At 33.8% G+C, this 26929-nt stretch overlaps 1 protein-coding gene across 2 annotated transcripts in view; it reads left to right on the forward strand.

Moving 5' to 3' along the window:
- The window catches only part of LOC148943588 (integrin alpha-PS4-like), a 338717-nt gene that overhangs the window by 176018 nt on the left and 135770 nt on the right, over positions 1-26929 (forward strand). For both annotated transcript variants that reach the window (XM_089101816.1, XM_089101817.1), the window contains one exon: positions 9571-9676. In XM_089101816.1, the coding sequence (XP_088957942.1) occupies positions 9571-9676 (106 nt within the window). The remainder of the gene's footprint in view (positions 1-9570; positions 9677-26929) is intronic.

Here is a 26929-nt window from a genome sequence, read left to right on the forward strand (position 1 = left end):
CGAATTAAAGGTTCGGCTAATTTTGCTTAATTATGATTGAAACCTCTGTAATAGCCAGTTAAGCCTAGGAATGAGCTAATTCCTGTGACGTCACTTGGTAGTTCTAATTTATTTATAGCTTCTAATATTTGGGCTTGTGGTTTTACTTCTTTCATGGAGATTCGAAACCTTAACAAGTCACATTCTTCTGAAAAGAACTGGGATTTATCAATATTAAGCCTTGCATTAAATTTTATGTCCTTTTTTAAGGTTAGTTCAATATGTTTCAAATGTTCTTCAAAGTTCCCTGAAGTATGTATTGTCAATTCATCTACATAAATTGACAAAATGAAGAAGATTCGGGTCTATAGACCAGATTTAGAAGTTCAACAAAAGCGCGAGGTGAGAAAGCTGACCCTTGTGTTACGCGTTTAAATACATAAGAAATCCCCTTATTTGAAAAAACTAAAATATTTTTGGTTTTCTTCAGCTAAGTTACAGTGACTAAACCTATTTCTAATATCAATTGTTGAAATAAAATTGGTTTTATTAGATAGGTCAGAGATGACCTCTGAAATTTTACGAATACCCCAAGTGAGACTTTTATTGCTTTATTTATTGCCCTTAAATCTATGAGAAACCGGTTGTTGCTTTCATCCCATAAATTTTTGTTTGGAATTTTCCCATCCTTTCCGGGATTCCCTATGCAAAATATTCGAGCTGTATACTTGGAACGTCTTATTTCAATTATTCCTACTCTTGCCATTTCGATTATGTGTTTTTGTAAATATTTTGTCATTAAAATGGCAAAGGGAATTGTTTAACACATTTAATAGGTATATCTAGGTCTATTTGTACTTTATATCCTGGAAGGTCATTTTTCCCTTCATCGTAAGGTCCAGTTGCAAAAGCTCGTTTCAGTTTTAATAAGACTGTCTCTACTATTTGTTCTCTTTGTGAGCTTAACGAGCCTGTTTTAATTCTCTTCAAAAATTCACTGTCTTCACATATTATTTTATCATCCTCTGTAGACAGGGATTCCTCTTTATTTTCTATTAATCCTGCTGCTAAAAGAGTCGTATCCTTTAAATAATCACTAGTTATTACCTCATATGAACCAACGGTTTTGTGTCTTAGTAAGTTAAGAGGTTCATCACTAGTATTAAAATAAACTATTTTTACTGAATTCTTATAAGTTTCACATAGTGACGGGGATATGTGTAATTGCGTTTCAATATTCGGGGTAAACGCTATAGTGTCCCCATGAGCTACAAAGGGTTCTGACAGATTCGACAACTTGGCCTTAATGATTTTAAAACAGTTGGCCTGAATACAGGTTTATTTTGCTATATATGCCGACCCTCTTCCTAAAATTCTTCAGTGAAAAACGCAAGGGAATTTATTTCCTCCTTACTTGTGTTCCCTAAAGAAATTTTATTATATCTTAAATTTGATATACAACCTAGTTTGTTTAGAATATCGTATCCTATGATTACGTCGAATTTCCATTCTGGGACGACTAAAAATTTCCAAAATAATTTTTCATTTAGTTTTGCCTCATCTTCAATGCAGAATGCTACATTTATTTCCTCTATTTGCGGTAAAGTATGTTCACTTAAGGATTTCACGACTCGGGAGGATGGTTTGAGTCGTCTACGAACATCAAATGGAAGTTTTAGAAATATTTCCTCTTTTAATAAGCTCCTTTGACATTCACTATCTAGAAAACATTTTACAAAAAATTTGTCTGCTATTTTAGCAGTCCACATAAACGGAAAGGAGCTTGGTTAGGTGTTATTTTCCTGTAACGCGACAAAACAAATATGATCATCTAGATTCGAAGGAGGTTTTGTGGTTTTTTTTCAGGCTTGGGACTTACTTCCTCTAAGTCCTGCCTGATTATTTTTTTTTCAATAGGATTTTGGGCTATACATTTGTCTGCACTGTGCCCTAATTCTTGGTATCTTATACACGCTGCCTTTTGCCAACAATCTTTTTGGTAATGTCTGAGTTTCCAACAATTAGTATAATTTGGGGTTTTGCAGTCTAATCTTAAGTGTCCGGGCTTCCCATAATTAAAACATTTTCTTTTTTCGTAGTTATAATTTCCCTTGCTTTTAAATTCTACTCTGGAGTTAACTCCTTGTTCTCTAGGGGAATTCTTGTCTCTTGAGTCTACTACTGCTGCTCCCAAGGACATGTCTGAGAAGTCCCTATACATTAAATCAATTAATTCGAATCTTTTTGCTAGTGCTAATAATTCATCCTGGTTTTCTGAGGCCTTAGATTGTTCTAGTACTCTTCTTCCAATGGAAGGGAGCATGCCACTTTTAAAAGTACTAATCGGAATGTCATCTGATCTTATACCAGGAGAATATTTTGCATAGTCTTTTGCCTTTCCCCAGATCCGGGAGTGAAATTGGTGTACCAACTCAGATGGCCTTTGTTTCTCGGATAGGAGTTCTTGCAGTTTTTGTGCGGCTGGTTTTTCATGTAAAAAGGCTTCTTTTATAAGTTTTTCTAAATGGTCTAAATCTCCAATTTTAGAAATGTCTAAGCTCATTGCGAATCTTTGGATTTCTCCCTATGTGAAGCAAATAGCTTCATTATTCATAGCAATGTCATTTTTCCTAAACTCCTTTGTATTTGTTTAAGGGTCGTAATCCACGAATGAATTTCATTTGGATATTTTAGTAATGAGATGGGAGGTGCCCTATTCTACAAATATATTTTGAAGCCTACTTGTGACGGGGGTATCTCCATATTGCTCTTGCAGAGAGTTTATTCTAGCTTGTGCACTCTCTTCTGCTCTTATTCTCACCTCTTGCGCTTGTCGTAGGGCACTGTCTAACTCTTTAATTTGTTTTCATTTGAACTCATGAGGGTTTTATTCCTTTCAACTCTTAGTGTGGGAAAATTTTGACCCCTTAAATTGTTTTAAATCGCTAAAATGAGTCTCTTTATAAATTGTGTGAGAATTTGCTTAGTACCCTGATTTAAATTAACCCTCAAGTTTAGTATTATGATTACACACACTTAAAGATGATTAACCTATGGCCCTATTTGAGTAAATTATAGACGATTTGGATAATAGAACTTGAAACAAAGAGAAAGAAAAAGAGAAGATAGAAAGAATTTTAGGAAGGTAAAAAGGCTGTTTAAACTTCCTTTTACGTCAAGTTATTAAAAAAAATTTCTTTAATGTCCACTTTTTCAAACTTTTCTCTCTCTAATAGGTTTTGACAATAATCATTGGAAAAACTGAACACACACCTTCTTGGGAGGAACAGAGAACTAATTTTACCAAAATTTATACCTTTTATTAATCCTCCCCCATTTAAACGAAAGTTGCACTGAACTTTAGTACCGCTGTCACCAGTTGTAAGATTGTCCCTACTTATCAGGGCTAAAATTTGGTAGCGTGTTATATCTGAGACGTTGGTAAGGTCGGTACTCAGAATCCAGTGACAACTGATTTTGCTTATAAACAGAATAAAATGAAAAATTTTCTTTTTCTAATTATTCTTAATTCATCTGACACCTCTTCTAGGTCGGCTGTTGTTTACTCCTCGTTGTTTGCCGAAAAAGGGGAGTAATGCAGCTCTAGGCTATCAATACTTCTAATTTCAAGTGTTACTCTTAAATAATTAGACAAGACTTGGGTACCAAGGTAATAAAAATTCTTTGCTTCGAATTATTGTTTCTCGGAAACTAGGAATAACCCTGTTATTAGATCTCAAATTATTTCTTTAAACTAAACCAGTTCTTATGTTTATATCTTAAAAAAGAGGTTAATTCTCTTTGGAACATTGATAAACTGAAGCTTTATCAGAGAAAATTGAATCTTTCTGGACGGAAAGAGATTGAAATTCTTAATCTGACAAATTAATTCCCCTTTCCTGTCCTATCTGTGAAACATCAAGCTCGCCTATACATAAAAATCGGCACGGGTGTAAGAAATGCAAAGTGGCTAAAAAGAGCAATGGACTTCCCCTTCGTATAAACGTCAGAGAATACACAAGAAAGGAATATTTTTATTGTCCTATAGTTCCAATCTTCTTATATATAATATTGTAATAAATGCCTGTCAAGTTCCAAGGGTCACTAAGCTGGAAGGAAGGGGCACAAAGCTCTTTTAATCTATTTTTCTTGGTGAAGGGGTTTTTCTTTTACCTGAATCTTAGGTTATTCACAAGTTGCAGTTTCTGGGACGAAACTAATTTTATTTCTATTTTAATCCTTAAAAATGCTGTACTTTGTCTAGAGTGCGAAAGCCTTGGTTAATTAATATACTCTAACCGAATTATAAACCTAAATCACCAAGTATAATAAAATTTCTAGAGTCTTAAGCTATTTGCGTTCATATTTCTCTGCTGCTAATCTGTTTTAGTTAGATTGCGCATCCTTTAATTAATACACCCTTTATAAGTCTATTGACAATCCTCTAATGGGAATTTCTGCTCTGACTCTAGTATCAGTTTAAATGTCTCCAATGTAAGTGTTGAATTTATTTTGTGTATGGCTTGGTCTTGCTCAGGAAACAGAAATCTTTCAGAAGTTTATTTCTTATCTCAGTTTTATTCTCAAAGGGAAATTTAGACAGACTTAGTGGGAGCTTTTATTCTAATCATAAAGAAAACACTTACTCATTCTTGGTTCCAAAAAAGACTACCCATGTCTTCCCTAAAAATCATTATTTTATGATTTGTCTCATTTTGTCATTCTTGTCTCCCATTGGCTAGAGACCAGTTTTTATACAATCCCACATTTTGTTCTGAGGCCAATAATAGTCCTTTGTTCAAAAATGACGGTTACCGCTTTCATTATGTTCAAAAAACCTTGTTTTGATGTAATTATTATCCCTTGATATTTTAGCTTTGAATCTGATTTTGAAACAGACAGGTTTATTTGCATTTTATGTAAAATTTTGTACCTTGTTGAGTCAAGGGTATATCTTGCTTAACTCAGATTTCACAATTTGAGATTTGTTATTTTTACACAAAGACCATATTAAGACTTTGCTATTTTTACAATTTTGTTTGGTTATAATAAGGCGTTTGCTATTTTTTACAATTTAGTTAGGTTATAATAAGGCTTTCTCACACTTGACAATGTGAAGCTTGACGAAAAATAAATACCTTAAAATATCAACATGTCTTTGTCTTTGTCTATGTCTTTGTCTAGACATTAGACATAGACATGTCTAAGATCTATGTCTTTTTATTGTTAGTAATTTTGCAGTAAAAACGACAAAGAGGACTTCGAAATACTTAAAAATCCAAACTGAATTGGAATTTTAATAATTTAAACATAATCCTCTATAAGTCAAAATAAACTAGTTCTAATGAGGAGTAAAAGAGATAAAAAGGGACGGAGAGAAAATCTTAAACACACGTTCTTCAAGGTTCGACTGGTTTCAGCAGGCGGGCTATGGCTTTCGATTACCGCTATTAGTTAAAACTATTTTTATTAGATGCCTTGTGACTCTTACTTGCTCCCACATTGCAATACTTTTTGTATATGATTAATTAAAAAAAAACTTTTTCCACAAAATAAGTTTTTCAAACAAAAGTAAATAACTCCATTAAACAAAAAATTAGCAAAAAAATCAAAAAATCTACCAAGCGTGAAACTACCACAAATCAGCATCGATAAATAAATGAAACCCAAAACGAACAGAAATTACGATAAACAACCGAGTTAAATTCAAAACGAGCAGAAATTAACATAAATTGCGCGTAAAACCCCTATGCCTTCCTAAGGCCAGAACAAAATTTGCACTTTAGTGAAAAAAATATAAATGTTTTTACTTTTATAACTTTAATAAATCAAATAATATTAACATTTTGATTACTAAATATCAGTTTATGTATATTAAACTGACAATGCACATTCATTTGTATTTTTTATTTATTTTATTTTCAGTAAAGTGCAAATTTTGTTCTGGCCTTGGAAAGTGCCCTGGTCTAAACAACAACAACAACAAAAAATATCACTAATCACTTTCGAAGATAAAAAAGGGCACTAGCCCTTTGAATTTCAAATCGAATGAGCCCTTTTTTGAATTTCCTACGACAACGCCTTCTATAAAAACCTTACAGGCCCCCAGGCCATAACTGAAAACCTCGCCCTGAGCGCTGTGGGGGAGTATCCTCCTCAAAAGCATATTTTCTATCTGGAAATCAACTACGCTGAACAAAATGGCTATCTAAAAAATTTTATTGGATGTGTTTGGGGAAATGATGGGCGTGGGGGGGGGGGCTAGTTGCCCTCCAATCAGTTTTGACTATTAAAAAGGGAACTGGCCCTTTGATTTTCCAATTGAATGAGCTTTTTTTGAAGTTTATACGACAACGCCTTCTATAAAAACCTTATATGCCCCCAGGGCAAAACTTAAAACCCTTGCCCTGAGGTTTGTGGTGGAGTGTCCTCCTCAAAAACATATTTTCTATCAGGAAATTGACTACGCTGAACAAAATGGCTATCTAAAAATTTTGATTGGATGTGTTTTAGGGGAATGATGGGCCTGGGAGGGGGGGGGGCTAGTTGCCTTCCAATCACTTTCGACTATGAAAAAGGGCACTATCCCTTTGAATTTCCAATCGAATGAGCCCTTTTTGAAGTATTTACGACAACGCGTTCCATAAAAACCTTATATGCACCCAGGGCATAGCTTAAAACCCTTGCACTGAGGGTTGTGGGGGAGTGTCCTCCTCAAAAACATATTTTCTATCTGGAAATCAAGTAGCCTACGCTGATCAAAATGGCTATCTCAAAATTTGGCTTGGATGTGTTTGGGGGAATAATGGGTGTTAGGGGGGACTAGTTGCCCTCCAATCACTTATTAAATCACGATTAAAAAGGACTCTAGTCCTTTGAAATTTCCAATCGAAATCGCCTGTTTTGAAGTTTCTACGACAGCGCCTCCTATAAAAACCTTACTATGCCCCCAGGGCAAAACTTAAAACCCTTGCCCTGAGGATTTAGGGGGAGTGTCCTCCTCAAAAAAATTTTCCTATCTGCAAATTAACTAGCCTACGCTGAATAAAATGGCTATCTAAAAATTTTGATTGGATGTGTTTGGGGGAATGATTGGTGGGGGGGGGGGGTTTAGTTGCCCTCCAATCACTTACGACTATTAAAAAGGGCACTAGCCCTTTGAATTTCTAATCGAATGAGCCTTTTTTGAAGTTTCTACGACAACGCTTTCTATAAAAACCTTATATGCCCCCTGGGCATAACTTAAAACCTTTGCCTTGAGGGTTGTGGGGGAGTGTCCTCCTGAAAAACATATTTTCTATCTGAAAATTAACTAGCCTATATTGAACAAAATGGCTATATCAAAATTTTGATTGGATGTGTTTGGAGGAATGATGGGCGCGGGGGGGCTAGTTGCCCTGCAATCACTTTTGACTATTAAAAAGGGTACTAGCCCTTTGAATTTCCAATCAAATGAGCCCCTTTTGAAGTTTGTACGACAACTCTTTCTATGAAAACCTTATATGCCCCCAGGGCATAACTTAAAACCCTTGCCCTGAGGGCTGTGGGGGAGTGTCCTCTTCAAAAATATATTTTCTATATGGAAATCAACTACGCTGAACAAAATGTCTCTCTCAAAAGTTTGATTGGATGTGTTTGGGGGAATAATGGGTGCGGGGGGGGGGGCTAGCTGCCTTTCATTAAAAACTTTATATGCCCCCAGGGCATAACTTACAACCCTTGCCCTGAGGGCTGTGAAAACCCCTCCCTGAGGGGAGGGGTTTTCGTCCTTAAAGACCTAATTTCTAAAACTTTCAACTACGTTGAATAAAATGGCTATCTAAAACTTTTGATTGGCTATCTATCTAAAACATGTGTTTGGGGAAAAGGTTGACATGAGAGGGGGGTTAGTTGACCTCGAATCACTTTCGACTATCAAAAAGGGTACTAGGCCTTTGAATTTCAAATCGAATGAGTATTTTTTCAAAAAAAAAAACCTTAAAAAAATAAAAAACCTTATATGCCCAAAACTTATCAGAACTTATATGCCCAATGCATAACTTATCATCCTCGCCCTGGTGGTTGTGGGGGAGTGTCCTCCTCAAAAATATATATTCTATCTGGAAATCAACTACGCTGAACAAAATGGCTATCTCAAAATTGTTATTGGATGGGTTTGGGGGACTGATTGGCACGGGGGGGCTAGTTGCCCTCCAATCACTTTCGACTATTAAAAAGGGCACCAGCCCTTTGAATTTCCAATAGAATGAGCTTTTTTTGAAGTTTCTATGACAGCGCCATTTTTAAATACCTTATGTACCCACAGGGCATAGCTTAAAACCTTGCCCTGGGGGCTCTGGGGTAATGTCGTCCTCAAAAACATATTTTCGATCTGGAATTCAACTACACTAAACAAAATGGCTATCTCAAAATATTGATTGGATGTGTTTGGGGAAATGATGTGCGTGGGGGCGGGGATATTTGCCCTCCTATCACTTTTGACTATTAAAAAGGGCACTAGCCCTTTGAATTTCCAATCGAATGAGCCTTTCTTGAAGTTTCTAGGACAACGCCTTCTATTATAACCTTATATGCCCCAAAGGCATATAAGGTATTAAGGCATATAAAGTATTTTTAAATACCTTATATGCCCACAGGACATAGCTTAAAACCTTGCCCTGAGGGCTCTGGGATAGTGTCCTCCTCAAAAACATATTTTTGATCTGGAAATCAACTACGCTGAACAAAATGGCTATCTTAAAATTTTTGATTAGATGTGTTTGGGGAAATGATGGGCGTGGGGGCGGGGTTAGTTGCCCTCCAATCACTTTTGACTATTAAAAAGGGCACTAGCCCTTTGAATTTCCAATCGAATGAGCCTTTCTTGAAGTTTCTACGACAACGCCTTCTATTATAACCTTATATGCCCCCAAGGCATAACTTAAAACCCTTGCTCTGAGGGTTGTGGGGGAGTGTCCTCCTCAAAAACGTATTTTCTATCTGGAAATCAGTTACGCTGAACAAAATGGCTATCTCAAAATTTTGATTGGATGTGTTTGGGGGAATGATGGGCGTGGGAGGGCTGGATGCCCTCCAATCACTTTCGACTATTAAAAAGGGTAGTAGCCCTTTGAATTTCCAATCGAATGAGCCTGTTTTGAAGTTTCTACGACAACCTCTTCTGTAATAACCTTATATGCCCCCAGGGTATAACTTATAATCCTGGCCTCGTGGGTTGTGGTGAAGTGTCTTCCTAAAAAACAAGTTTTTTATCTGAAAACCAACTATACTGACAACCAGAAATACTTCAAAATTTTGTGTTTATGTATGGGAGAAACTGACGAGTATGGGGGGGGGGCTAGTTACCCCCCAATCACTTTCGACAATTAAAAAGGGCACTATCCACTCCAATTTCCAATCGAATGAGCCCTTTTTGAAGTTTCTACGACAACTCCTTCGATTGGAAGTGCCCGGGTATGGAGAAAAAAAACACATTGTGCCCACATCGTTCTTTACTCAGGCAGCGCTAGCGCGCTGCCTATGATTTGTTGTAAACGCTTCTTATAACAAGTTTAATAACAGAATAAAGATTCTAAATTAATTTTATTTTAGGGTTCAATGGAGAGCGTCAATAGAGGACTTTATACCGGCATTTCAAAAGGACTTTTTGGAATGAGTATGTCTAACTTAGGAGATATCAATAATGACGGTTACAACGGTAAGAGGCTTTTTTTTACATCGTTGGTAGGCTACTTTGATCCCATTTCTTAGGTTCATAAAGCAAGAAAAGTTAAGACACTTAGGCCGCGTTTTACGAAGAAAGGACTAAGGAATTGTACTTTTCGGCCAGCCATCTGGAGCAAAAAAACATGTCGTCCCAGAGTTGCAGAGGGGGAAGAGGCTATCAGAAAAATTTTTAATGGAAATGGGATCTTCATGGGAAGGAGGGAAGATAGATTCTTTGAACAGACTTGGATGGAGGAGGAATGTGCTAATTAGGCTAGTCTCCTGTGGGACGGATTCTTAGTAGTGGTAGTAGCCCTAGTATGGATAGTATTCATTCTCTCTCAAACTTCTATCTGACTGACTTATTAGGATTTAGTTTGTTTAAACAGCTGGCAGTTTTTCCTTTACAGTTGTCCTTTTTTATTTTTGAATGTATTAACTAAGTAAAAACTATATGAAACTTAAGCGTATTACAATGTTGATGTAAAATACCTCACATTCTATTTTGTAAATTTTAATACTATGTATTAAAGTTAATATTCTGCAGGCCCAGTATAAGTAGAAAATACAAAATAGCTATTGTTTTTATTTACGAGTTTTGAATTAACTGATGTTACTTTAACACACCATTGCAACCATTGAACGATTCCTATATAGAGCATGCAGTACGACTATATTTTATGATCGATACTTGTACGAGTACGACGATACTTCTATTTTACGATCGATACTAATCGATTTTACGTAGTTTGTGGTCAGACACGTCCGGTGAAGCTTATCAAAATCTAAAAAAGAGGAAACGTAAACAAAACTATTTAAGAACTACATTGAAACTATATAAATTCAGACTCAGGGGGATAGGGTATGATTCTCTGTGTGTGTCCCTGTTGAGTCTTTTTTCTAATTGAATTTCTAATTGAATTAGAAATTCAATTTTTTATTTAAACATGGAATGTAAGCACTTACAACACTTCTTGCCAAAACCTATCAAAAAAATAGTTTGGCTTTTTGACCGTTTGAAATTAAGAAACTATAAATACAAAATTCTATTATATACCTTGCATGTTTCATTACTAATAAAAATTGAAAACAAAGTTTGAGCGGTTGATACAAGAGAGATCAAGAAATATCAAACAGTGCGTGGCAACGAACTGTTAGTAAACAACGATCCAGCTCAATGGTAACCAAAACTCTAATAAACAGAATTTTGTTACAAGTAGATACGTAAAAAGAATCAAATTTTAGTTATGATTTCAAATGTATAAGTTTCATCAACTTTAGTTATACACATTAAAAGTAACGCGCCTGAGAAAATTTGGTTGATTTTCGATAAAAGGGGGAAAGACCCCCTAAAAGTTATAGAACCTGAATGAATATCACACCATCATATTCAGTGTATCAGAGAACCCTACTGTAGAGGTTTCAAGCTCCTATATGCAAAAATTTTGAATTTTCCATTTTTTTACAGAAGAAAGATCACGGATGCGTGTTTATTTGTTTTTTTTTGTTTTTTTTTCTTTTCCCCAGGGGTGATCGTATCGACCCAGTGGTCCTAGAATATTTTGGGAAGGATCATTGGAACTAAAATTATAATTTTTAGTGCCCTTTTTAAGTGGCCAAAAAATGGAGGGCAACTAGGCCCCCTCCCACGCTCATTTTTTCCCAAAGTCACCCGATCAAAATTTTGAGATAGCCATTTTGTTCAGCATGGTCTAAAATTTGATAAATATGTCTTTTAGGATGACTTAATCCTTTGGAGCCCCCAGGGGGAGGGCTGAAAGTTATGAACTTTTCCCAATGTTAACATATAGTATTGGTTATTGGGACCCGGCTCAATGGTAACCGAAACTCTAGAAAACGGTATTTTGATACAAATAGATACATCAAAAGAATTGGATTTTAATGCTGATTTCAAATATATAAGTTTCATCAAGTTTAATTCTACCTATCAAAAGTTAAGCACCTGAGAAAATTTGGCTGATTTTCGAAAAAAGGGGGAAAGACCCCCTAAAAATTATAGAAACTTAATGAAAATCACACCATCATATTTTGCGTATCAGACAACCCTACTGTAGAGGTTTCAAGCTCCTATCTACAAAAATGTGGAATTTTGCATTTTTTGCCAGAAGAAAGATCACGGGTGCGTGTTTATTTGTTTTTTTTCCCAGGGGTGGTCATATTGACCCAGTGGTCTTAGAATACCGTGGGAGGGCTCATTGGAATAGAAATTAAAAGTTCTAGAGCCCTTTTTAAGTGACCAAAAAAATGGAGGGCAACTAGGCCCCCTCCCACGCTCATTGTTTTCCCAAAGTCACCTGATCCAAATTTTGAGATAACCATTTTGTTCAACATTTTCGAAAACATTATAAGTATGTCTTTTAGGATGACTTAATCCTTCGAAGTTCCCGGGGAGAGGGCTGAAAGTTATTAACTTTACCCAATGTTAACATAGAGTATTGGCTATTGGGAAGTATACAGTACAGACGTTTTCAGGGGAGATTTTTCCTGGTAGTGGGGGGGGGGGTCGGGGGTTATGTGGGAGGATCTTTCCATGAAGTAAGTTTTCATGGGGGAAGGGACATTGCTATGAAGGGGTCGCCGGACTTCCCAGTATTATTTAAAAAAAGATCAGAAATTAAATATAAAAAAACAAGTTTTTCAACTGCAACAGCAGCAACATCAAAACTTTAAACGAACAGAAAATATTACATATATGATTGGTTTCACCCCCTAGTCAATACCTGAATCTTTAAGCCAGAGATTTTTTAGTACTTTCATAAGAGCTATTTATTCTAATTAACGGCCTTTGTGATTAAGCGGTCAGTTTTAAAGAATTGGAACAAAATTCGAACTTTCGCTTAAAGAGCAAGGTATTGACTAAGAGGCGAGCCCCCTAATATACGTATTAAAAATATATGAATATAGAAGTTCATTACGTAAGTTAATTCGTAAGTTACGTATATTTATTACTAATAAAAACGTTAGTAAATAAAATGAAACAAGTTTCGAGAAAGCCATTTAACCAAATAAAAGTAAATTAATATGAAAATTTTGTTTTAATTATTCATGTACTGTGAGCCAAGATCAAAACCTGTATTTATTCAAAAACGTTCAAAAAATAAATATAAAAAAACAAGTTTTTTAAACTGAAAGTAAGGAGTGACATTAAAACTTAAAACGAACAGAAATTATTCCATATATGAAAGGGGCTGTCCCCTCCTCAACGCCTCGCTCTTTACGCTAAAGTTTGACTTTCCCACAACTCTATTTTTTTAAACAATAAAAAACTTTAGCGTAAACAGCAAGGCGTTGAGGAGGGGACAGCCCCTTTCATATACGGAAAAATTTCTGTTCGTTTTAAGTTTTAATTTCGCTCCTTATTTCAGTTAAAAAAACTTGTTTTTTTTATTTAATTATAAAAGGAACTAGTCCAAGATTGACCATGATTTTGGTCGCACCATTTTTTGAGACTAAAAAACATTCATTTTCATTCTGATGATGAAAATGATGAATATAGTGAGCTTCAGAAGCATGATAAATGATGGTAGATAAAAATGAATGTGAAGTTTAATTGAGACGAATTTCGGTAAACAACAAAAGAGCTATGTGTCAGCATAACTAAATACCTTTTCCAATTAAACACAATTGTAATATGGTAAATGCAGTTGTGCAAAAAGTCGTGTTAACTGTCTTAACTCTGAAAATTTTTCATAGCTGCATCCAGTCTTATATTTAAAAAAAATAATAAGCTGAAAACAATGGTCGCTTGTAATACCCCATTTATACTTATCCACCATTAGAATGAAAAGAGTCAGTATTGGACTGTTTAAGATGTGATACAGCACCGTCTTTCAAGTGTCTGAAACAGCAAGGCTTGTGAATTTTACTTCGAAATAACTTGAGTCTAAGGAATCCTGGTTTGTCGTAAAATTTATAATAAAATATCCTTAAGCTCGCTAATGTTTTTCTCCTAGACAGCTTTGTGTACCAATGGGTTTCATGCAACATGGAACACAATGGAAAAATGCAATGCCCTAACTAAAATAAACATAAAAAAAACAATGTTTTCTGAGGGAGTTTGAAACTTAAAACGAACAAACGTTATTGGTTCGCAGCCTATCTAACATATCGATAAAACTAGTGCAAATAAACCAACTGGTGATCTTTCCCTATGTTTGTGTGATTATACAAAACTAGTGCTTTACTGAAAACACATTTCTTTTGTTTAATTTGGTACAACTTATGTACAATGAGATCAGTCCAATGATTGGCTCTCTTTTTGGTTCTGATAAGAACATTTGATGCTTATTTGTATACAAGTCCGAAGTCAAGCCATTTTGATAGCATTAGGACCATAGACGAGCCTTAGAATTGCATTATAGCCTGACATTATCCGTTGTATAGAGAGAAACTAAATAATAATAAAAAAAATTAACTGAAAGTAAGGAGCGACATTAAAACTTAAAAGTAAGGAGCGACACTAAACGAACAAAAATTATTCCATATGTGAAAGGGGCTGTCCCCTCCTCAACACCTCACTCTTTACGCTAAAGTTTTTATTGTTTTAAAAAATAAAGTTGTGAGACAGAGTCAAACTTTAGCGTAAGGAGCTAGGCGTTGAGGAGGGAGCGGCCTTTCTCACCTACGGAACAATTTCTGTTCGTTTTAAGTTTTAATGTCGCTCCTTACTTTCAGTTAAAAAAAAACTTGTTTTTTATTTAATTTCTGAACGATTTTGAATTAATGCTGCTTTGATTTTGGCTCACCGTACATGAATAATTAAAAAAAAATTTGCATGTTAATTTTTTTTTGGCTAAATGGCTTTCTCGAAATTTTGTTCTGACGTAACTTACGAATTAACGTACGTAACGAACTTCTATATCCGTATATCTTTATTACGTATATTAGGGGGTTTAACTCCTAGTCAATACATCGCTCTTTATGGTAAAGTTTAAATTGTGTTCCAGTTCTTTAAGGATGACCCCTTAATCACAAAGGCTGTTAATTAGAATAAATAGTTCTGATGAAAGAACCCAAAAGAACTTTAGCGTAAAGAGCGAGGTAATGACTAGGGGGCGAACCTAATCATATACATAATAATTTCTGTTCGTTTTAGATTTTGATCTTGCTCCTTACTTTCAGTTGAAAAAATAGTTTTTTTTATTTAATTTCTGATCATTTTTTTTAAATAATGCTGGGAAATCAGGTGCCCTCTTCATAGCAATGTCCCTTCACCATGAAAACTTCCACCATGGAAAGATTCTCCCACGTAACCCCTTATCCATCCTCCCCCCAACTACTAGAAAAAATCTCACATGAAAACTTCTGTATACTTCCCAATAACCAATACTATATGTAAACAATGGGCAAATTTCATAGCTTGCTGGCCCTCCCCTGGGGACTGTGGGGGATTAAGTCATCCTCAAAGACATAGTTATTGTATTTTTCGACCATGCTGAGCAAAATGGCTATCGGAAAATTTTGTTTTGATCGGCTGAATTTGGGAAAAGACTGAGCACGTGAGGGGGCCTAGTTGCCCTCCATTTGTTTGGTCACTTAAAAAAGGGCACTGGAACTTTTAATTTCGGTTCGAAAGGGCCCTCCCGCGATATTTTAGGACCACTGGGTCGATGCAATCACCCCTGAGAAAAAGAAAAAAAACAAATAAACACGCATCGGTGATCTTTCTTCTGGCAAAAAATTCTATAGTAGGGTTCTCTGATACTCTGATTCTGATGGTGTGATTCTCATTAAAGTTCTATGACTCTTAGTGGGGTGTTTCCCCTTTTTTCAAAAATAAGGCAAATTTTCTCAGGCGTGTAACTTTTGATGGGTAAAACTAAACTTGATGAAACCTATATATTTGAAATCGTCATAAAAACCTGACTCTTTTGATGTATCTATTGGTACAAAATTCTGTTTTTTAGGGTTTCGGTTACTAATGAGCCGGGTCGCTCCTTACTTATAGTTCGTTACCACGAACTGTTTGATAACCGGATTTCTGGAATGCATATAATGCTTTATTTGTTCTTTATTTCGCTTAATAATAAAGCGTGTTTTTCGCAACTAAAATTGTATATTACTCTTAATTGATATTATAACTGGTGAGACCAAGATGTTACCTGATAAATCAATCATTTAATCATTAATCATTATAAATGTTTATGCTTAACTTTTTAAGATTATTTTAATTATATACTGAAAGTTACTGATATTACAGCTGGTGCTAGACTATAAAAAGCCTTATAGATTAATTTGTTGTTATCAGGCTGCGTAATCATTTTCGACTCCCATATTTTTCATATATCAATATATCTCTTATATCCGTATTTTTGTTTTTCATACTTGGCTTTTGTGTTTCAGTAAACCGGTACTTTTTTTAATCATACAAAAATAGCGAAATATTATCAATTTGTTTATTTGGACTAGTTTCATCTATAAATATATATAAGATAGGCAATGAGGCAGTAATTTTTGTTCGTCTTAAGTTTCAACTTTGCTCTTCAGTTCCCTCAGAAATTTTTTTCCGTTTTTAATTGGAATTACCTTTGTAAAATTGCATCCATCTTTTTATCCTAAGTAGACAAAGCAGGGTTGCCAACTTCTTGCTCCATGAAAGTGTCCCCTCAACATCCAAAAATGTGTCATTTTTAGCTAAAATGTATCCATCTTGAAATATACAAAAACTTGAGGTTATCTTTTTTTTACCAGTTATATTTGTGACCAAAGGACGCTTTGTAAACCCCTTTCAAAGCGGCTAGTTAACATCAAATATAATGAAAAAAAAACATATAAAACATTTAGAGAAAATGACTTAGTGTGAAAGCAAGAAACTCACATAAACATGTAAATCCCTGACTTTTAAGAAAATCCTTTAGTTACGACATCTCTGGAAAAACATGGATGCTAAAAACAATATCAAGACAAAGAACTACTTTGTTGAAAACCAAAGTTTGACATTTTTTACCAAAATATATATCCAGGTGGTAAATGTTTCGTTTTATTTCACAGACTTACAAAATTTGGTCTTTTTTTGCAACAAATTCCCAAAATATGTCACTTTGTTGCTCTTTTAGGTCATTGTGTCCCGGCACATCAGAATTTGTCCTTTTCACATAAAACGTGCCCAGTTGGCATCCCTGAGCCAAATTCTATAACAAAATCTGTTTTTTGCATTATAAAAATTTTACACTTCACTTTGGCTCTCAATGGGAGATCCTTTTAAGGGTACAAAGTGGCTATCAGACCTCAGCTATGTCATTGAGGGTGGATATACATTGTTTTCATGATCTGTTACTTTGAATTTCAAGCTGATATTTAAACGTCGTAAATTAGATTTAAAAAGTTGCTAAAGCTAGCCTATGTTACTGGGTTTCGAGCTAGATTATAGGTTCGAGGTTCTAGGGATTCGAGCTAGAAGAATTAAAATTTCAAGAACAAATTCCAAGCTCTTATTTAAACGTCGTAAATTAGACTTAAAAAATTGTTAAATCTAGCGTGTATAAAACTAGCCTATATTACTGAGCTTCGAGCTAGATTATAGGTTCTAGGTTGTAGTGATACGAGCTAGATTAACGAAAATTTCGGAAAAAATTTGAAGCTGGTATTTAAACGTCGTAAATTATGTTTCAAAAGCTGTTAAAACTAGCCTATATTACTTGGTTTTGAGCTTGATTATAGGCTCTAGTGATTCTAGCTAGATTAAATAAAATTTCAAGAACAAATTTCAAGCTGGCTTTTAAACGTCGTAAATTAGGTTTCAAAAGTTGTTAAAACTAGCCTATATTGCTGACTTCGAGCTAGATTATAGGTTCTAGGTACTAGTGATCCGAGCTAGATTAATGAAAATTTCAGGAACAAATTTGAAGCTGGTATTTAAACGCCGTAAATTAGATTTCAAAAGATGTTAGGGTTAGCCTATATTTCCCAGTTTCGAGCTAGATCATAGGTTCTAGGTTCTAGTGTTTCGAGCTATATTAATGAGGGTTTCAAGAACAAATTTCAAGCTGGTATTTAAACGTCGTAAATTAGATTTCCAAAGTTGTTAAAACTAGCCTATATTACTGAGTTTCGAGCTAGATTATAGGTTCTAGGTTATAGTGATACGAGCTAGATTAATGAAAATCTCAGGAACAAATTTTAAGCTGGTATTTAATCTCCGTAAATTAGATTTCAAAAGATGTTAGGGCTAGCCTAAGTAGTAATCTATCTATATATTTGAACCCTACAAGACCATGCATCTATATATTTGAACCCTACAAGAAAACCCACGCCTGAGGCACTACAGTTACACGTGGACATTGCAAAAAAAAGCTGGCAAGGTATAGAGTGGGTACGCATGTTATTTGGAAGATTGCCTTAACTCGAGAATAGTTTGTTATTAAAAAATTGGACGCTACAATCAGAATTGTTTGATTGACATTTGCAAAAAGGGGTAAGGGATTTGCGAATTGGACTGTAACTCGAGAGTAGTTTAGTATTAAAAAATTGGATGCTAAAATCAGAATTGTTTGATTGACATTTGCAAAAAGGGATAAGGGATTTGCAAATTGGACTGTAACTCGGTACTCTTAAGGTGGAGAAAAAAAGGGTTTAGCATTTGCGAATTGGACTTCACGAACGATATTAATTGATTAACAGGAATAAAAAAAACAGAGCTAGATAACATTTGCGAATTAGATCGAATGAAGAAAAAAAGGGTATAGCATTTGCGAATTGATGGTTATCAGTTAAGATAGCCCCTTGCCATGGAACATAGCAATCTAAGTGATCATTGGCTGGTCCAGTGCATGTGTAATTGAACCAGCTTGTCTGATGATGGAAGGCCGGAAAAAAATATGACTTGACCTAGCTTTACTTCTTCGATGTGTACTGTATAATACACAAGTGGTGTTTGAGCAGTGTTGTCAATTTAAAATAGAGTTTAACGTTATAGATTACTAAAATTTGACGCTAAGACATATGTAGATGACAAGAAAAGAATTTTAATAACGGATAGCTTTACTTCTTCGATGTGTACTGTATAATACACAAGTGGTGTTTGAGCAGTGTTGTCAATTTAAAATAGAGTTTAACGTTATAGATTACTAAAAATTGACACTAAGACAGATGTAGATAGCAAGAAACGAATTTTAATAACGGATAGCTTTACTTCTTAGATGTGTTCTGTATAATACACAAGTGTTGGAGTGATGGGAGCGGGGTGTCTTAGAGTACTTATAGTGTGATAGTGGAGGGGGGATTTGCTAGCGAAAAACCCATGTGGATGAGTTGAAATAAAATTTTTAACGAGAAATGGCTGTAAAGTGTATTGGGGGAGATGGGTTGATTGGCAGAAGGGTGTATTAGCGAAGTTTTAGTGGAAGATGAGATGCTAGCGAAAACCCCGTATGTACGAGCTGAAACAAATAATTTTCAAAAGAACTGACCGAAAATTGTTTTGGGGGAGATGATCTGATTGGCAAAGGGAGTTAATACCGAAGTTAAAGTGGAGGGCGAGTTGCTAGAGAAAAAACAGTTGGTATGAGTTGAATTAAATTTTTTTTAACGAGCAATGACTGAAAAGTGTTTTTTTCGGGGGGTGGGGGTTGATTGGCAGATGGATGTATTAGCGAAGTTATAGTGGAGGGTGAGTTGCTAGCGAAAAACCCGTGTGGATGAGTTGAAATAAAAATTTTTAACAAGAAATGACTGAAAAGTGTTTTTTAGGGGGGGGGATGGGTTGATTGGCAGAAGGATGTATTAGCGTAGTTATAGTGGAGGGCGAGTTGCTAGCGAAAAACCCGTGAGGATGAGTTGAAATAAAATTATTTTTAACAAGAAATCTCTGAAAAAATATTTTTGGTTCAAATGTGAAACTTAAGTCCAGTTATGAATCAAAAAATAAACTATTTCTGTAAAATCTGAGCTAATAAGGGTTTTTGACCATAAACTCTAGTTTTTTGTAAGAAAACTATGGTAAATACAATTCTCTGGTTCAAATGTAAAACTTAAGTCCATTTTGGATCGAAAAATAAACCATTTCTATAAAATCTGAGCTAATAAGTGTTTTTTGCCGTAAACTCTAGTTTTTTGTAAGAAAATTATGGAAAATACAATTCTCTGGTGCATATCTGAAACTTTAGTCTATTTTTGGATCGAAAAATAAACTATTTCTATAAAATCTGAGCCAATAAGGGTTTTTTTGCCGTAAACTCTAGTTTTTTGCAAGAAAATTATGGAAAATACAATTTCTCTGGTTCAAATGTGGTTGACCGTAAACTCTAGTTTTTGTAAGAAAATTATTGAAAATACAATTCTCTGGTTCAAATCTGAAACTTAATTCTATTAACTATTTCTGTAAAATCTGAGCTAATAAGGGTTTTTGGCCGTAAACTCTAGTTTTTTGTATTAAAATTATGGAAAATACAATTCGTTGGTTAATAGGTGAAAATTAAGTCCAGTTATGGATCGTAAAATAAACTATTTCTATAAAATCTGAGCTAATAAGAGTTTTTTGCCGTAAACTCTAGTTTTTTGTAAGAAAATTATGGAAAATACAATTGTCTGGTTCAAATCTGAAACTTTAGTCTATTTTTGGATCGAAAAATAAACTATTTCTGTAAAATCTGAGGTAATAAGGGTTTTTTGGCAGTAAACTCTAGTTTTTTGTAAGAAAATTATGCAAAATACAATTCTCTGGTTCAAATATGAAACTTTAGTCTATTTTTGGATCGAAAAATAAACTATTTCTATAAAATCTGAGCCGTAAACTCTAGTTTTTTGTAAGAAAATTATGGAAAAATACAATTGTCTGGTTCCAATCTGAAACTTTAGTCAATTTTTGGATCGAAAAATAAACTATTTCTGTAAAATCTGAGCTAATAAGGGTTTTAACCCGTAAACTCTAGTTTTTTGTAAGAAAATTATGGAAAATACAATTTTCTGGTTCAAATCTAAATTTTTAGTCTATTTTTGGATCGAAAAATAAAACTATTTCTATAAAATCTGAGCTAATAAGAGTTTTTGACCGTAAACTCTAGTTTTTGTAAGAAAATTATGGAAAATATAATTCTCTGGTTCAAATCTGAAACTTAATTCTATTAACTATTTCTGTAAATTCTGAGCTAATAAGGGTTTTTGGCCGTAAACTCTAGTTTTTTGTATGAAAATTATGGAAAAAACAATTCTCGTTAAAGGTTCGTGATTTCAACTCATCCACACCGGTTTTGCGTCAGAAACTCCCCCTCCACTCGTCGCACTATAAGTACTCTAAGACACCCCGCTCCCATCACTCCACCACTTGTGTATTATACAGAACACATCTAAGAAGCAAAGCTTCTTGCAAATGTCAATTACACAATTTCTGATTGTAACATCCAATTTTTTAATAACGAGCTACTCGAGTTAAGGCAATCTTCCAAGTAACCTGCGTGTCCACTCTATGTTTTTTGTATTAAAATTATGGAAAATACAGTCGATTGGTTAACTAGGAAATTGAAAATTAAGTCCAGTTATGGATCGTAAAAATAAACTATTTCTATAAAATCTGAGCTAATAAGAGTTTTTTGCCGTAAACTGTAGTTTTTTGTAACGAAAATTGTGGAAAATACAATTGTCTGGTTCAAATCTGAAACTTTAGTCTATTTTTTGGATCGAAAAATAAACTATTTCTAGCAAAATCTGAGCTAATAAGGGCTTTTTTGGCCGTGTCCTAGTTTTTTGTTAGAAAATTATGGAAAATACGAGTCTCGGTTCAAATCTGAAACTTTAGTCTATTTTTGGATCGAAAAATAAACTATTTCTATAAAATCTGAGCCAATAAAGGTTTTTTTGCCGTAAACTCTAGTTTTTTGTAAGAAAATTATGGAAAATACAATTGTCTGGTTCAAATCTGAAACTTTAGTCTATTTTTGGATCGAAAAATAAACTATTTCTGTAAAATCTGAGCTAATAAAAGTTTTTGGCCGTAAACTCTAGTTTTTTGTAAGAAAATTATGGAAAATACATTTCTCTGGTTCAAATCTGAAACTTTAGTCTATTTTTGGGTCGAAAAATAAACTATTTCTATAAAATCTGATCCAATAAGGGTTTTTTTTTGCCGTAAACTCTAGTTCTGTAAAATAACTATTTCTTGTAAAATCTGTAACTATTTCTTGTAACTATTTCTGTGAAATCTGAGCTAATAAGGGTTTTTGGCCGTAAACTCTAGTTTTTTGTAAGAAAATTATGAAAAATACAATTTTCTGGTTCAAATCTGAAACTTTAGTCCAGTTATGGATCGTAAAATAAACTATTTCTATAAAATCTGAGCTAATAAGGGTTTTGACCGTAAACTCTAGTTTTTGTAAGAAAATTATGGAAAATACAATTCTCTGGTTCAAATGTAAAACTTAAGTCCATTTTGGATCGAAAAATAAACCATTTCTATAAAATCTGAGCTAATAAGGGTTTTTTGCCGTAAACTCTAGTTTTTTGTAAGAAAATTATGGAAAATACAATTCTCTGGTGCATATCTGAAACTTTAGTCTATTTTTGGATCGAAAAATAAACTATTTCTATTAAATCTGAGCCAATAAGGGTTTTTTTGCCGTAAACTCGAGTTTTTTGTAAGAAAATAATGGAAATTACAATTTCTCTGGTTCAAATGTGGTTGACCGTAAACTCTAGTTTTTGTAAGAAAATTATAGAAAATACAATTCTCTGGTTCAAATCTGAAACTTAATTCTATTAACTATTTCTGTAAAATCTGAGCTAATTAGGGTTTTTGGCCGTAAACTCTAGTTTTTTGTAATAAAATTATGGAAAATACAATTCGTTGGTTAATAGGTGAAAATTAAGTCCAGTTATGGATCGTAAAATAAACTATTTCTATAAAATCTGAGCTAATAAGGGTTTTTTGCTGCAAACTCTAGTTTTTTGTAAGAAAATTATGGAAAATACAATTGTCTGGTTCAAATCTGAAACTTTAGTCTATTTTTGGATCGAAAAATAAACTATTTCTGTAAAATCTGAGCTAATAAGGGTTTTTTGGCCGTAAACTCTAGTTTTTTGTTAGAAAATTATGGAAAATACAATTCTCTGGTTCAAATATGAAACTTTAGTCCTATTTTTGGATCGAAAAATAAACTATTTCTATAAAATCTGAGCCAATAAGGTTTTTTTGCCGTAAACTATAGTTTTTTGTAAGAAAATCATGGAAAATACAATTGTCAGCTTCAAATCTGATACTTTAGTCTATTTTTGGATCGAAAAATAAACTATTTCTGTAAAATCTGAGCTAATAACAGTTTTTGGCCGTAAACTCTAGTTTTTGTAAGAAAATTATGGAAAATACAATTATCTGGTTCAAATCTGAAACTTTAGTCTATTTTTGGGTCGAAAAATAAACTATTTCTATAAAATCTGATCCAATAAGGGTTTTTTTTGCCGTAAACTCTAGTTCTGTAAAATAACTATTTCTTGTAAAATCTGTAACTATTTCTTGTAACTATTTCTGTGAAATCTGAGCTAATAAGGGTTTTTGGCCGTAAACTCTAGTTTTTTGTAAGAAAATTATGGAAAATACAATTTTCTGGTTCAAATCTGAAACTTTAGTCTATTTCTGGATCGAAAAATAAAACTATTTCTATAAAATCTGAGCTAATAAAGGTTTTGACCGTAAACTCTAGTTTTTGTAAGAAAATTATGGAAAATACAATTCTCTGGTTCAAATCTGAAACTTAATTCTATTAACTATTTCTGTAAAATCTGAGCTAATAAGGATTTTTGGCTGTAAACTCTAGTTTTTTCGTATGAAAATTATGGAAAATACAATTCGTTGGCTCATAGGTGAAAATTAATTTCAGTTATGGATCGTAAAATAAACTATTTCTATAAAATCTGAGCTAATAAGGATTTTTTGCCGTAAACTCTAGTTTTTTGTAAGAAAAGTATGGAAAATACAATTCTCTGGTTCAAATCTGAAACTCTAGTCTATTTTTGGATCGAAAAATAAACTATTTCTATAAAATCTGAGCTAATAAGGGTTTTTTGCCATAAACTCTAGTTTTTTGTAAGAAAATTATGGAAAATACAATTGTCTGGTTCAAATCTGAAACTTAATTCTATTAACTATTTCAGTAAAATCAGAGCTAATCAGGGTTTTTGGCCGTAAACTCTATTTTTTTGTATGAAAATTATGGAAAATACAATTCGTTGGCTCATAAGTGAAACTTAAGTCCAGTTATGGATCGAAAAATAAACTATTTCTATAAAATCTGAGCTAGTAAGGGGTTTTTGCCGTAAACTCTAGTTTTTTGTAAGAAAATTATGGAAAATACAATTCTCCGGTTCAAATCTAAAACTTTAGTCAATTTTTGGATCGAAAAATTAACTATTTCTATAAAATCTGAGCTAATAAGGGTTCTTAGCCGTAAATTCTAGTTTTTTGTAAGAAAATTATGGAAAATAAAATTCTCTGGTTGAAATCTGAAACTTTAGTCTATTTTTGGATCGAAAAATAAAACTATTTCTATAAAATCTGAGCTAATAAGGGTTTTGCCCGTAAACTCTAGTTTTTGTAAGAAAATTATGGAAAATATAATTCTCTGGTTCAAATCTGAAACTTAATTCTATTAACTATTTCTGTAAATTCTTAGCTAATAAGGGTTTTTGGCCGTAAACTCTAGTTTTTTGTATGAAAATTATGGAAAATACAATTCGTTGGTTCATAGGTGAAAATTATGTCCAGTTATGGATCGTAAAATAAACTATTTCTATAAAATCTGAGCTAATAAGAGTTTTTTGCTGCAAACTCTAGTTTTTTGTAATTAGAGTTTTCAGCCATTTCTCGTTAAAAATTTTATTTCAACTCATCCACACGGGTTTTTCGTTAGAACCTCCCCCTCCACTATCACACTATAAGTACTCTAAGACACCCCGCTCCCATCACTCCACCACTTGTGTATTATACAGAACATATCTAAGAAGTAAAGCTTTTTGCAAATGTCAATCACACAATTCTGATTGCAACATCCAATTTTTTAATAACAAACTACTCTCGAGTTAAGGCAATCTTCCAAATAACATGCGTGCCCACTCTATACCTTGCCAGCTTTTTTTTGCAATGTCCACGTGTAACTGTAGTGCCTCAGGCGTGGGTTTTCTTGTAGGGTTCAAATATATAGATGCATGGTCTTGTAGGGTTCAAATATATAGATAGATTACTACTAGCCTATATTACTGGGTTTCGGGCTAGATCATAGGTTCTAGGTTCTAGTGTTTCGAGCTATATTAATGAGGGTTTCAAGAACAAATTTCAAGCTGGTATTTAAACGTCGTAAATTAGATTTCCAAAGTTGTTAAAACTAGCCTATATTGCTGACTTCGAGCTAGATTATAGGTTCTAGGTACTAGTGATCCGAGCTAGATTAATGAAAATTTCAGGAACAAATTTGAAGCTGGTATTTAAACGCCGTAAATTAGATTTCAAAAGATGTTAGGGCTAGCCTATATTTCCCAGTTTCGAGCTAGATCATAGGTTCTAGGTTCTAGTGTTTCGAGCTATATTAATGAGGGTTTTTCAAGAACAAATTTCAAGCTGGTATTTAAACGTCGTAAATTAGATTTCAAAAGTTGTTAAAACTAGCCTATATTGCTGACTTCGAGCTAGATTATAGGTTCTAGGTACTAGTGATCCGAGCTAGATTAATGAAAATTTCAGGAACAAATTTGAAGCTGGTATTTAAACGCCGATAAATTAGATTTCAAAAGATGTTAGGGCTAGCCTATATTACCGAGTTTCGAGCTAGATCATAGGTTCTAGTGTTTCGAGCTATATTAATGAGGGTTTCAAGAACAAATTTCAAGCTGGTATTTAAACGTCGTAAATTAGATTTCAAAAGTTGTTAAAACTAGCCTATATTGCTGACTTCAAGCTATATTATAGGTTCTAGGTACTAGTTATCCGAGCTAGATTAATGAAAATTTCAGGAACAATTTTGAAGCTGGTATTTAAACGCCGTAAATTAGATTTCAAAAGATGTTAGGGCTAGACTATATTTTCCAGTTTCGGGCTAGATCGTAGGTTCTAGTTTCTAGTGTTTCGAGCTGTATGAATTAGGGTTTCAAGAACAAATTTCAAGCTGGTATTTAAACGTCGTAAATTAGATTTCCAAAGATGTTAAGGCTAGCATATATTACTGCGTTCGAAGCTAGATCATAGGTTCTAGATTCTAGTGCTTCGAGCTAGATTAATGAAAATTTCAAGAACAAATTTCAAGCTGGTATTTAAACATAGTAAATTATATTTCAAAAGTTGTTAAAACTAGCCTATATTACTTGGTTTCGAGCTTGATTATAGGTTTTAGTGATTCTAGCTAGATTAGTGAAAATTTCAAGAACAAATTTCAAGCTGGCTTTTAAACGTCGTAAATTAGATTTCAAAAGTTGTTAAAACTAGCCTATATTGCTGACTTCGAGCTAGATTATAGGTTCTAGGTTCTAGTGCTTCGAGCTAGATTAATGAAAATTTCAGGAACAAATTTGAAGCTGGTATTTAAACGCCGTAAATTAGATTTCAAAAGATGTTAGGGCTAGCCTATATTACCGAGTTTCGAGCTAGATCATAGGTTCTAGGTTCTAGTGTTTCGAGCTATATGAATGAGGGTTTCAAGAACAAATTTCAAGCTGGTATTTAAACGTCGTAAATTAGATTTCCAAAGTTGTTAAAACTAGCCTATATTACTGAGTTACGAGCTAGATTATAGGTTCTAGGTTATAGTGATACGAGCTAGATTAATGAAAATTTCAGGAACAAATTTTAAGCTGGTATTTAATCTCCGTAAATTAGATTTCAAAAGATGTTAGGGCTAGCCTATATTACTGGGTTTCGAGCTAGATCATAGGTTCTAGGTTCTAGTGTTTCGAGCTTTATTAATGAGGGTTTCAAGAACAAATTTCAAGCTGGTATTTAAACGTCGTAAATTAGATTTCCAAAGTTGTTAAAACTAGCCTATATTGCTGACTTCGAGCTAGATTATAGGTTCTAGGTACTAGTGATCCGAGCTAGATTAATGAAAATTTCAGGAACAAATTTGAAGCTGGTATTTAAACGCCGTAAATTAGATTTCAAAAGATGTTAGGGCTAGCCTATATTACCGAGTTTCGAGCTAGATCATAGGTTCTAGGTTCTAGTGTTTCGAGCTATATTAATGAGGGTTTTCAAGAACAAATTTCAAGCTGGTATTTAAACGTCGTAAATTAGATTTCCAAAGTTGTTAAAACT

Source organism: Artemia sp. Qi Xiang Cuo, chromosome 15 (assembly GCF_049724085.1).
Source record: "Artemia sp. Qi Xiang Cuo chromosome 15, ASM4972408v1, whole genome shotgun sequence".
In the NCBI taxonomy this organism is placed as follows: domain Eukaryota; kingdom Metazoa; phylum Arthropoda; class Branchiopoda; order Anostraca; family Artemiidae; genus Artemia; species Artemia sp. Qi Xiang Cuo.